The sequence below is a fragment of the Trachymyrmex cornetzi genome, unplaced genomic scaffold (assembly GCF_001594075.2).
Source record: "Trachymyrmex cornetzi isolate Tcor2-1 unplaced genomic scaffold, Tcor1.1 scaffold99, whole genome shotgun sequence".
Taxonomy (NCBI): domain Eukaryota; kingdom Metazoa; phylum Arthropoda; class Insecta; order Hymenoptera; family Formicidae; genus Trachymyrmex; species Trachymyrmex cornetzi.
Window position 1 is genome coordinate 3,620,029 of NW_017300343.1, and position 13,653 is coordinate 3,633,681.

Consider the following 13,653-nt stretch of genomic DNA (forward strand, 5'->3'; position numbering starts at 1 on the left):
CCCCCCCCTCCCCCCGGTCCTCCACCGCAAGCTCCTCTGGTCCTCTCTATCGCTGGCAAACCGTCCTCCGATGAAAGTTTCTCTCCGTTTGCCCCCTTTTCCTTTTGCGCTCGTCCTCTCACCCTGCGCTTCACCCATCAGCTTTGCCCGACTCTTGATCTCTGTCCGTCTTTTCATCGTTATCCCAGTGCACCTTCAACTTTACATCGGGCGTGGATAGCCAAGTTTCATCTCGTTACCGAAACTTACAGCGTTCACAGCAAACTCTTTAAATGTCGTACGACGTGTCGACACTATTGGCTAAACAAAATTGAAATTTATATCCAATGGATGGAATGATTCTTAGTCGATCGTCTGCAATCGTTTTCGATTATAATAATAAATATGAATATTGCTATTTTATGATTATTATATTTTGAAAATATAAAATGCTATACTTTTAGTTAATCGAATTTTAAATAAATTTTTGCGATATCGAGTTGGAATATGTTTACCAACCTTAAAAAGATTTTGCCAACTAACCTTTTGGATTAAAATTCTGCTCAAGGAACATTCTTGAAATTGGTTGTGGAAACTAATCTTAAGAAACTTAATTTTTTGCAAGCCTTTAATTAAAAACTACTTACGTAATATAGTTTTGTGTTTGATTTTTGGTTGTCTATCTTAGTTCAAGAAAATACGCATTTTAAAATATCGACGTCTTAGAAGAGCACGATAAAGCAGCACGATGAAGTATCGAAAATCGCGTGTAATATCAGTTATTCGTAATCTTCGATTAATATTAAGTTTTATTAACTTTGCGTTATAATGATAAAAAAGATATTTAACTTCCAGCTTGCTATTTTACATATTTTTCTTATATTCCGCATTTATTAATTTTGTAATAAAAGAATAATATTTGACCTTTTTCCTCTCAAGTGTCATCCATAGCCAATATGAACGAAAGTTTTACAAGATTTACGTTTCAAGTCGAATCTATAATTTATATTTTATTCTTCTGATGTCTGTAATGAAAAAATTCTGTCCTTGATGCTTTATTCATCCTTCTACAAGTGTTCTATAAATGTATATTGACAGAGGGGAATGATGTTCAAGTCTCAAGTTCTTTCCCTAGAAGGGAAGCACGACCTTGTAGCGGAAATAAAAATCTTACGTAAGATCAGCATGTCAAGCTAAGAAAATCTCTAATTTGTTATTGAACGATCTGGTCTTGCCGTTCGTCCTTATGCAAACTTTACCCCACGAGATGAGATGTCTTTTTTTTTACGAAGAAATACTGACGTGTAAGTGTTGAGGCATGTACGGGTTCAAAGATCTTTACGAGATCTTTTTTCTTTCCCTCAGGAACGATATCTTGGATATCCCCGGTAGGATTAAACGTGCGTTCTCTTCAAGACGTGCGGTGTATTTCGAGGGGGAGGGACTATGGCGACACGCACCCGGCACTCTACCGATCAGCTGTCGCCTTTTTCTCAACCGACAGGACGGGAACATTTCCCTCGGTTTTACGGCTCAAAGGTTGTAAAGCCTAATGGAACGTGGGCACGTTCGGTGATACCGCTATATCGATGTTGGCATTTAAGTACAAGCGACAGTAAAAGCTCTTTCCGGAAAATGATGCAGCCTCCTTACGCAAACGAGACTAAGACGGATCATCGCGGTTTGCTACGATTCGGATAGCTTTTCCGAGAAAGCAATTTTCTTGTTACTCATAAATTATGAAATTGTTCTGTATGTATAAGGATTTCCGATAACTACCTTATCTACAGGTGACGCCAGAAGGAAAGATATTGCGATGAAATATACGCGACGAAAGAGAGAGAAATATAATTTATATGTTAATATTTTACAGATTGTATCCGCGTTTATATAAAAGTTATATCAAAGTTATATAAAAATCCATTTATGAAATTATATTAATTTGACAAAACAAACTTGTAATATAAAAAGAAATTGGTTTGCAAACTAAAAATTTGATATTACACAAACAGATAAAAATATAATTAGAAATATTGCACCGTTTACATCGCATAAATCTAATGTAAAAAAAAACGATAAAATTTGTATGTATGGCAAGTGGATATTTTAAATATTTTTATGGAGATTTTAATGAAAAATATTTGTTAAATAATTGCATAAATAAATAAATTTGTTGTATAATAATTTAAACATTAAATAAAACTATATAAAACCTTTAGATATATAGGATATTTTGAATAAAAAATTATTTTTTATTTAAAAAATTTTCAAATTATTCTTACTAAGTATCAACTAAAGATAAGCAATACAAAGTTATGTTGAACTGAGACGTAAAACTAACAGAATCAATACATTTCTATTTTAAAAGCGGAAGGCGCCTAAACACGTAAAACCCGCGCGACGCGTATGCGTGTTGTGATAGATTAAGCTTGTTGGATAGAGAAGAGATAGGAAAGAGAGAGTAGAAAGACAATGAGAGGAGAGAAAGCGAAAGAGAAAAAGAGAGAGAGAGAGGAGAGAGGAGAGATTATCTACATGTCAAGGACGACGTATGGAATCGGGAATTCAAACAAATGGAATAAACGAATCAAAATTTTGTGTCTGTGATTATAGACTATATGACATCCTAAGCTTCCTTTTACATAAATGAAACAATTGGTTAAAATAACTGGTTAAAATGAATCAGGAATTTTTGGAAATCGTTTTGTTGACGTTTACCGAATCTTTGAATATTAAATTCTTAGCTTGCAAATATACTATTGTAAATTATAAATTTGCAAAATTACATCTCTATGGAAATGACATATCAAAGTCGTTTCGCTTCTCTTTATTATTTTTTCGAGTCTATTGTTTAATTTCGATGGCGAATGATATGTTGTGCATTCCCCTACTCATTATTCTATTTTATTCCTATAAATGCTTATGGCTTATTATTTGTCACTATTAAGAACATTATCCTGTATACATAAAGACAACTATTTAATGAGTGTCGAGCCAATATTGCAATTACCCTGGACCCAGGAGAGAGAGAGAGAGAGAGAGAGAGAGAGAGAGAGAGAGAGAGAGAGCGCGCGCATGATTATGAGCAGATTATTCCTGATGGGAGCCGAGAGAGATCTGCAACGTTGCGTCGATCCATCGCATCGTAACGTCCTTCGACGTTGGAACCATCCGTGGCATCCAGGCAACACTCCGGCCGATACACGTCGAAGAGAATTCAAGACGGCTGACGAAGTCACATCGGATTACACCGAAACTACGCGCGACGCGCGACGCCGTGCCGCAGCGCGAAAGGACAACGGAACGTTGGCTGCCGAGGCAGCCTGTTAACTCTCTCGAAGCACATACTTTCCATTACGCTCGATTTTCTCAAACAAACCTTCCTCCGAGTTTTCTCGGAGCATTGGTTCAGAATTTCCAAGAAATTTTGAATTTCTGAATTATAAATTAGGAAAGTACAAACGATTATTTTAAGTTTTCTTCATAACGGAATAAAGTAATTAAGCAAGAAGAATCACATTAAATATTTAATAAGAACAAAATTTCTCAAAATTTTAGTATTCCTGAATTTTTCTCTACGGTCGTTTTGTGAGTAGTATTAGGAAAAAGCATATTTTTTCTAAAAAAAAAAAAAAAACAGAACTTCAACTTTTTAAGAACTTCTGGAATTTTTCCTTTTTCCGATCCTCCATTTACTAACAAGAATCTACTGACTTTTTTCATTTATGCTCTTAAGTTTTTAAAGATGCTAGAAAATTGATTCGAAAAACAAAAATCCAAGAGTAAAGAGGTGGGATGCTTAAAGGGTTAAGACATAGTTCCGGTGATGCTCCCGTAAAAGTGGGCGAGGCATTGCCCTCCCGTGAACTTTGGCAGATGTAGGTATCCTAGCTAGCCGAATCCTGAAAGGAGGCGAGAGTGACCCGTTTTGCGTCTCGCTCCTCGGGGTTTGTACTCTTTGCACCTCGTGATTCTCCTACTCTCTCCTCCTCTCGACCCTGGCGAGACGAGTACGTCCGAAGCCGTGCCGAGCTTCCACGACGTGGTGCAAAAGGGAGGTCTACCCCGTGCTTGCGCGCGCGCGCGCGCGCGCACTTGTCATCGTGTTTACGCACGTGTATGTGTGTTATTCGTGTTTACATATATGCATACGTACGCGTGCGTGCACGGAGTGTACAGTATGCGAGAATGCGGGAGCTTCGGGTATGTACCGCCGGATGCTGCGACAGCGAATGAGAAATGAAGTCCGAGCCACACCGCTTCTCGTCGGGTTGCTTGCGACCGGGAACGCAAAGTGACGCAAAGGGCGCGTCTTTACACCCCGCGACGTATGTACGTGACATCGTCCACGGGTGGGGATGAAACCCCGCACTCTCATCTCGGGGATTTTCTAACGTCGTTCGATAATAACCGCTTTTAACGGTAATTGGCCTTGTCTCTTCTGTCAAGAGGTACCGGGGTCGCGGAACTGTGCGAATGGGATTTTAATAAAAGTCCTTGTCGCGAATGTAGGTGCCGTGATGGCTATATATATTGGCAGCGTTAGTTTTCTTTCCGAAGCGATTCTCATTAACGATGCCCGATAATGCGCTTCGATGCATCTTTGTGTAATAATTTTTCAGAGCGGGACTTTAGAGATGAATTATTGCCAACTTTTCTCTGAATTTTTAATCTTAAAACCGATTAGCAATCAACTAAGTTATAAACTGTAAACTGATCGATATCTTTTAATTTCTATCAAAACGGAATTTTCTCCAATAAAGTTATATATAATGAAACCTTGTATCTCCTTTTCTTATTTTCGAAGAATCTTTCAATATATTTAAGGATTATCTTTCAATATATTAAATTTATATATACTTGATAAATGCGCGGATATTCCTCGAATATTATTTATTCAGGACCACTGTCCGTTCTCCTATAATCGGCACACAGCATATTAAACGCTGGATAGCGATTCCGAACGTGAATGTTTGAACAAGTGACGTCTCATGATTCAATATTCACCATTGCTTTACTGCAAAAGCGAGATAATCTTATTTAACATCGATTCTAGAATAGGCAATTATCTAACATAAAAATATTATACATATACGTAATGTATTGCCATTAAATTACTCTTTTGTACTTATTTCATCATGTTGGATTATCCTTGGTTTCAATTATTTCTTATAAATTAATATAAAGAGCAAGTATTCCATTAATTTGATCTAATACGAATCAAAGAATTTTTATTGTTTATTAAATAATGATTTATAAATATCTAACAATTATTCGCTTATTAAAGATTATTATTTTTTCGGAATTACGTACGTTTGTAGTAATAATTAATATTTAAAAATATAATTTGCTGATTTGTAATCGTATCATTTCAAAAGATTGCTTAGAGAACTGTGCGAAGCATAAAGCCTGTTCTTTTTGGCTGAACTTTTGCACCAGTTCATCTTTTTTCCTCTTCTTTTCTCCTGGAGAGAAAAGGAAGAAAGATGAACTGGTGCAAAAGTTCAGTCAAAAAGAACAGGCCTATAATGTCAATTTAAATTTGACACAGAGTTACAAAGAATTAATAAATCATGGATCTTTGGATTAATCGATGCTTGTTCTCATGAATTCCTGTTTCTATATTCCTATTTCCTTCGGCATTGCGCTGCAAATCGCATACTGCTGTTTTTCGCGATGATATGACTCGTGATTTTTGACATTCGATCGTTACTTCGCTGCGGAAAACGTCGTTCCGTTTAACACCGCCATTTTCGCATGGACACTCACTGCGCTTTTGCACGCGGATTATTGTGACGATCGGTATTCAACAGAACTGATGTTCGGTAGGTTAAAACTTCACCCCGTTTTCTATCTCCGTGCGTCTGGATCGTTGCCAGGGCAATTTTAGCTTTTATTCGACGCTCAATAGTCTATTTTAATTCCGTGAAAGCACGGAGCGTAAAATGTGACAGACACCGCTAGATTTACATAAAGTTTACGTATCTGCGTAACTAGCCAGCGAGTCGGCAGCTATCTATATAGGCGCCCTATATATGCAGTTTCGCTATAGTTTCCTCGCTTTCTCTCTCTCTCTCTCTCTCTCTCTCTCTCTCCAGCTAGACCGCAAATCGGATCGACTATCGGACACGTATTGGAATATCTGTCAAAAACCACGGTTCGCTGTAATGAACGTTTTTTCTTTTTGTTAGTGTCCAACTATAAACTGATACGTTTCAGTTAAACATTTTCGAATTCTATGCTGGAACATACCAGAAATTGTTCTCCCAATATTCGCAGAAACTTATCGAATGAAATACGTACGTATAATTGACACTGTTAAATTAGAAAGCGATCGGAGATTGAATTTTGCAAACTAATAATAATTATGAGAAGAATATTTTGTTTTACGATTTGTCGAGATATCAAAAATTAAATGGAAGCCTGTTCTCAAAGCATTATTTTTTATGGTGTCTGAGTTAATTGATATCATCAATAAGAGTTTTAATGTGATGGATCAATGTGTAAAATTTCTTTAAATCAAGCTTTTGTTATCACTGTTTTCCAATTTCTAAAAGTGTGCAATGTCGGTATTTGAGTTACTACATGTTTTTTTACGATAATGTTAAAAAAACTCATGGATGTTTGCAAGTTCGGTTTTATTTCATTATCAAAGTTTGTTAGAGTATGCTTAAAATAATTCAACAGAATTATATTTACATAGAAAGAATGATTTTGCGCTGAATTATCTAACAATTAATATCTGAAAATAATTTTGTTGTTCCGTCAAAACAATTACGTAGGAATTTCAGGCCTGACGAGTAATGCTTCAAAAAGTTTTGATATTCTAGCAAGCAGGGAGCGTCCTAAATAATTACTTTGACGGTCTAATAAAGTTATTTCCACAGGTTTGTATCTAGTTAAATTTTTCGATATTTTAGTAAAACCGTTCTTTTTCCATACAACAATAAATCAGTGATAAACGTATTATTACTAAAGAAATATACGAGCGATGTAAAATTTCTAGTAGATACATTAATGTTAACACGATAAATAATCAACTGTCTTGCTCCGGAGGAAGCTAGAAGTAAGGGAAACCGAGGAACGTTTAAATCTCAGTTAACCGTAACTAATGTTCGTGATAGCAGTCCTTAGTCGATTAGCACTTCGTCCGGGTTGTTATGCTTTCGGACCACCGTGCTACCAACGTTGATTTAAACCCCAGGCTCGCGCGTAATAGCCGACGTCGCTCGCCGGTGATTTTGCCGCAGCCGAAAGCCTCCTGTCTGACGAATCTAACTCTCATTAATGATTAAACCACACCCCGTGATGAGTCCCTGCCAAACTCGTGCATCTATGACAGCACAGAGGCGGAGCAACAGCGGGTTCGAAGGCGATTTTCCCCAGTTGTGATTGGCCGGGCGTTCTTAAAAATAGTCAGTCTGGGTGTGACCGTCGACATACGTGCAACGCGTAAAATAATCCTAACGCGTCTCCTATACGAGCGAGTGTGCGTGAACGAGCGACCGAGGGAGCTTAACGACACGCGCTCGCGCGCGTCAAGAGATGCCATGTGGCGGAGGGACCGATAACTACCAGGAGGATGCCTAAGTCTTCACTCTGATCTCCGACTACGAGCTTTTCGGATCTGTCCACGAGATCTGCTCGACCGGCTCCGATAGCCGCGTGGAAGAATTCTTCCCGCCGGTTAGAATCGCGTCCACGAGACTCTCGCGACGTCGGGATGGAGTGATCTTCCTCGGAACCTTTTCGGTCGAATAGTGCGACTTGTTTCCCGTTTCGATCGCGCAATCTTTATAAATCCCAAGACGAGAAAGTGCGTCCGCGCCGTACATCTCGAGTTACATGTGTAGATTGACGCGAAGTGGTATAACACTCTTGTGTTTTGTAAGATCCGTAAAGTAATTTCGTTCTTCTCGAAAATCAGTCTCTCACCTTAGATTTATGACCGAATAAGTCATGTCTGAGCTGCGTCGGTCGATGAATATGCAAAGATTGCCGCATGGATATAATACAGCGAACAGTAGTTGAGCAACTTAAATAAGGAGCGACGCGCGAGGGTGGAATCTTAGTGGTTTTAGCGAATCAGAGCGGAAAATCCCCGTACTTTGGATAGAATTGGCCTGGAGCCTTGGACTCGGTAAAGTTAACGAAGAAGTTGAAGGGGGAAGTTAACACTGACCACCAAGTGCGTTCGTGTTCTCGCCGGGATTAGTAATTCATCATCCCTTCTAGACACAAGAAGAGAAAAGCAAATTAGCCGCCATCGCGACGAACAAAAGCGCTGTTGCGATTTTATGACAGGTACTTTCAGCGTCGACCATCTCCGTCTTTAGGTCAACTAACTTTTGATTGCATTACAACCTGAACTGTCTTCATCTCGAAAGATCATACCTCTCGGATATCATCATTCAGCGAACTTTTATTTACATCAAATCTTTCTCCAGTTGAAGTACGGTCGAGGAAATCGGATGAATGCTTGTTTGATGGAGTACGCGGTGATCAAGACGCAGGCGATGTCATTGAGAGAAAATTTAATTAAACCACGCGCGATTTTGCATCGCTTCCGTTAGTCTCGTTCGTGATGAGTTCACGCGAGGGTGAATACGTGGACGGATCGGGGTGCTTCGAGGGCTGCCTGAAGTGATCGAGTACAGTGATCGTCGCACGCTTTCTCGACGGATCGCATGAGATGATGACCTTCGTGACGGATACGGTGCCCTACGCCTACGAAGCGGTCACGAGATCAGCTTACGACGGTTATCGTCATCATTTACATCACCATCATCACCATCATCATCATCCCCATCGGTATCGACGTGTCTATACGCCGACTGAATCCGAATATCTACAGGGATACGTCACCAGGAGGGATACGGACGACCGCGCGAGGATTATCGGCGTTAACAACGCTTTGGCGTCGGCCGGCTCGTTGAATTATCGCAACGACCGAGTCAGGTGAGCTTTTATTCAAGTTACATTATTAATGCCATTTGACGGGCTTAAAATCAGGTCACTATAAGCTTATTAATGGAGGATATGAGGAAACTTTAAATGAGATTTTGCCACAACAATTACTATAATGATTTTGTGCGTACCTATTATGGCTATTATCGATATTATTGACATTATTGTATATATTATATATTCCTAATATAATATTATTTTTCAAGTAATCGTATTGATTAAATATTTATCAAGTATCGAAAACGGCCAAAAATGGAATTAATTTCTGTTTCGAAATATTTAATTAATCTAGTTTTGACAAAAATGCATTATAAATTTAATATTCTGGTAGTAGTAACAATTTATTAATTCCTTTGGAACACAATTACATATATCGTAAAATATCCACAAACACAAACAAAAAATTATATACTTGCAACTTATCCTAAATCATTTACTTCTTCTTAAATTTGATGCTTGTCTATACATACACGTACACGAACCTCCGCTTAAAAAGAAATAAAATTGATATTCTATTTTGTGCAATTAAGTTTAATTAATTAATTTTGGAAAAAAAAATAATTCTTTTTTACATTATAATATTTTACAATTTCGAACATTTTTACTGTATAATGCCTTGTCATTCTTATTAAAAATGAAGCTGATTTATTTCTTCGGGCTACTCCGGTTTCCGCTCCTGTCAGTGCATCGCAACTTCATAGCATGTTGCTTGTCTATCCCTCCTTTCCTTCCTCCGCTTCTGTGTTAGTTGTTTCATAAAATGTAAGCGTAACTTTGGAAATAATTATGGCACACGGAGACAATGAAATATAGTTCAAACAACGTCCAATGTAGCATATATTCTGTAAAGAACATTTTGTTGTTCCGTTAAAAAAAATCTCTTTGGGATGTCTTATCTAATGCTATTTTTATTTTTTCTCGTAGCATCGCATGATTTATTTGACATATTTTTAAATAAAACTATGCATCTACAAATCGAAACCATTTTTATATTTCAAAGTGATAGAGTGAATTAAACATTTTTGTATATAGATATTCTATATTATTAAATTATAGATTATACAAGTTAATATTGTAACATTTCGGAGAGGGGAGAGAGGGTTAGCTAAGCGCAGTTATTTATATCATGTTTCTATAGAATAAGATTAGCACTCACAAATATATCGTCGGAAAAATTGAAACTTAATACTTTTATATATATCCTTTCTAATATATATTAGATTCTCACAAGAAGAATATGACACTTGATATGTGAATTAATGTTTCAAAACTTCAATCTCTGATAGATATCTTCGAAAATATGCAGAATAATTGTTTTTCATTATGCTAGATGACAAGATTGATTATTTCTTCAAAATTCTTGTCTGTTTTCTCGTTTCTTTTACCGTTTTCCTTGTTACATTTGACGTGTTATTGAGACCAATATAAAAAAATTCGGATCTTATTTACTATTTGCTATTGTTTTATTATTTGTTAAATTTGTACTATGAATTATTCTACTAGACTTAAATTATGTGTACGTGTATATAAAAAATATCTTTTTGAATTGAGCTTAACACAATAAACATACATACTTATGGAAATTTACATAAGATTTATTTTCGAATTTCTTTTATAAATTAGAAGAATAAAGTGATTAGATGAGATTAGCAGTTTTATTTTTTTGTTCATGTTTATCTGCATGAATATAATCCTTTTAGATTTTAAATTATTGTATCTTGTATTGTGTGTGTGTGTGTGTGCGCTAAAATCAATTTTCTGTGCATTTCTCTTCTCTCGGCTTTTACCTTTGTACTATCGAAGCATTATTGGATTTCACGAGACTAAATCAGATTTATCCAACATTGTTTTACCATCAAAGCACAAAGCTGCAGTATGTCGCTTTCACGAATTAGGATTATAGTATTTATAGCATTAGCGGTACACTCGCACCAAATTTCAATTCATATAAATTATACAATAAGTTTCGCATATGTTTGGCACATAGAAATTCCTCTCTTTAGACAATACTATTCCTCTCTCTCTCTCTCTGTCTCTAAATAATTAGTCTAATAATGATTAAAAATTAATAAACATTAAAATACACTTTAAATATTGAATTAATAAAATTAAAAAAATGTGTAGAGAGATACTTCCTTAATATTGTTACGATTACGTAAAAGTCGAAAGTTACATTATCGCATTTTCGTGTCATTTTATGTGATAAATTTTTTTCTGATTTTTTTTCATCGTTATATTTTGTTCTTCTTTGATTCGTCTGTTCTGCGATGCGATGAAATTTTAATGAGATCGGCGCGTTTATGACTGTCACATGATCGAACACACGAACAAGAATCATTATTCGTAATAAAGACTCGATGACGGTTTTACCGCGCATTAAACCATTTTCACTCCGTTCATCGCGTTTCGCCTTTATACATCCATCCCTCTCGGCGAGATGAGAGCGTCTCTTTGCGGCGAAGAAATACATTTTCCGCGGGACCACCTGGAACGTGTCCAATCGCGGAAACCGCCTCCCGACGGACCTACGCGCTTGCGTCCATCATTAACTGCCGGCGATAACTAAAGGATGATTAAGGCAAGAATCTGCGAATTCGTTCATTCGCTAAATACCTATGCCGGGCTTTTCAGCGTTCGGTAAGTCAGCGTGGCTTCTTACGTTCAGCGCGCGGCAACAGCTCGTCTTTCGCGGAATGAAATTTATGTCGCGGTATGTATGTATATACCTACACGTGCGAGGTATATGCGCTGCTTCATAGGAAACTGGATATCCCTGTATAATAGTTTGCGACTTACTAATCGAATAACAAATAATCGAACAGAATTTGTTTCCAATCGAGAATTAAAGCTTTTTTCGTGAACTTTATCAAAACTTGTAATTGTATAGTTTTTTGTCTTGAAAATATCGCGTGTTCTTATTTAATCCATTAAAAAAGTGTATGATAGGGTAAGCATAAAAATTATGCTGAAAATTATTTCAAGCCGATAAATAATAGTAACGTTTCATTGTCAATAGGACAGTAAAGGACGAGAATAGCCTATTTTTAATATGATTCTCGATAATACCGATGGGTATAGAACGTTTCACGATTCAGGTCGCAGTCTCGGTACACCCTTGATTCGGATGACGCCTCGTCAGTGATATCGGCGGATGCATCGGCTGACCTCGAATCCGGCTCTGCAGACGCCGACGAGACCAACGAGCTCAACGAGACCAACGAGACCAACGAGACGAGCGAAACGAACGAGGGCGAGTCGATCGAGCATGTACCTCATCCTCACGTTTTGGACGCCGGCTCGCCGCATGAACCGCGCAGGTGTCTTCTGTGGGCCTGCAAGGCCTGCAAGAAAAAGACGGTCACCGTCGATCGAAGGAAAGCTGCCACCTTGCGCGAGAGACGGCGCTTGAGAAAGGTCAGTTGCCATTAACCCCTAAGACACATGCTTTACACATTTCTTAAAGGTCTCGATTCTGGGAATAACAAGTGTGTTCTTCATTTTGTGTTTTTATACAAGATCGATGGCATATTAGGATTTGTAATATGTTCAGTTCGAAACGCAAAAAGAGTTCGCTAAAACAGTGTTTCTTTTTTTTTCTATAATATGCAAATTCTCATTCTTTGACATACACTGCTGAAATTATAATGTCCAATTATACCCAATTTGAGTTATTTTAATCATGTTTATAGGTCGCTACTGTTTCTACCCAATACCCAGTATATTGTTAATTTGATTAAAATAATGGAGTTATTGGACTAAAACAATTTAATTCAAGAAAATATATTAAATTTGACTCAAATTTAATTTACTATTTATTAAATTATTTATTAAATGCAAACGTGGATAATGTTTAAATTGAAACTAACTATGTGGAAATGGATTGATTTACATTTTGATGTATTATATGGACACATATTAAAAATAACAAAATGTGATTTAAGGGATTGAGTTGCTTTGATATCTAACAGCGTACATTCGCGATGCATAATCCGCAATAATTTAAAGAGATTTTTGTAAATCACATTAGAATTTCACAAGCTTAATTTATTGTCCCGAAATCACGGATATATGTATGTTGCATTCAAGATGGCGGACAAATCAGTCTTAACGTGCATCTAAATCATATTTCTCGTTTACTGAACATACACGTTGCTGTTTTGGCCAGCCTGCTTATAATTACTTAAAGCACATCATGCATGAATCGTGTTTTCGAAGTAAACAGCCTCAAAGAGAACGCGCTGACGGAAGGAAAACATCTGCATGCGCGAAGTGATCGTCGACTAAGCGCTGCTTTGGATGATTCGAATGACGAATAGCGTTTCAAGGATGGGCCTAAGTGTTGAATCTTGCTAAGAATCGTTTGAAATCCGACGCCCGCATATGTAATATAAAGGGGAGTTAAGTAAAGTAAAAACCCGACGACCATGGCAAATTTTTCATAAATAATAATAACATAACTTTGTTATAAAGATATATTCGACAGTTTTTAAGAAATTCTGCTGACGGATAAATGCGATATTACATTGTTTTGTACAATTCTCTCCTTCCATTCTCCCCCCATACTAAGCAAAATGTTTTGTTCTATGAACCAAAATTTTGCTGTAACAATAATAATTTGAGACATGCCGAACAAAAATTTTTGATTAAAATATATCGAACGAAACTATAATTTTATGTAAAACTGTTTAGTTATTGGTATAAACAAAT

At 37.0% G+C, this 13,653-nt stretch overlaps 1 protein-coding gene across 3 annotated transcripts in view; it reads left to right on the forward strand.

Moving 5' to 3' along the window:
• Positions 1-7,539: 7,539 nt before the first annotated feature.
• Positions 7,540-13,653, forward strand: part of nau (myogenic-determination protein nautilus) — a 62,985-nt gene continuing 56,871 nt past the window's right edge. For all 3 annotated transcript variants that reach the window (XR_001940582.1, XM_018521667.1, XM_018521668.1), the window contains exons 1-2: positions 7,540-8,937; positions 12,042-12,360. Coding sequence is in view for 2 of the 3 variants with exons in the window: in XM_018521667.1 (XP_018377169.1) it covers positions 8,672-8,937; positions 12,042-12,360 (585 nt within the window). In the remaining variant the exon portion in view is untranslated. The remainder of the gene's footprint in view (positions 8,938-12,041; positions 12,361-13,653) is intronic.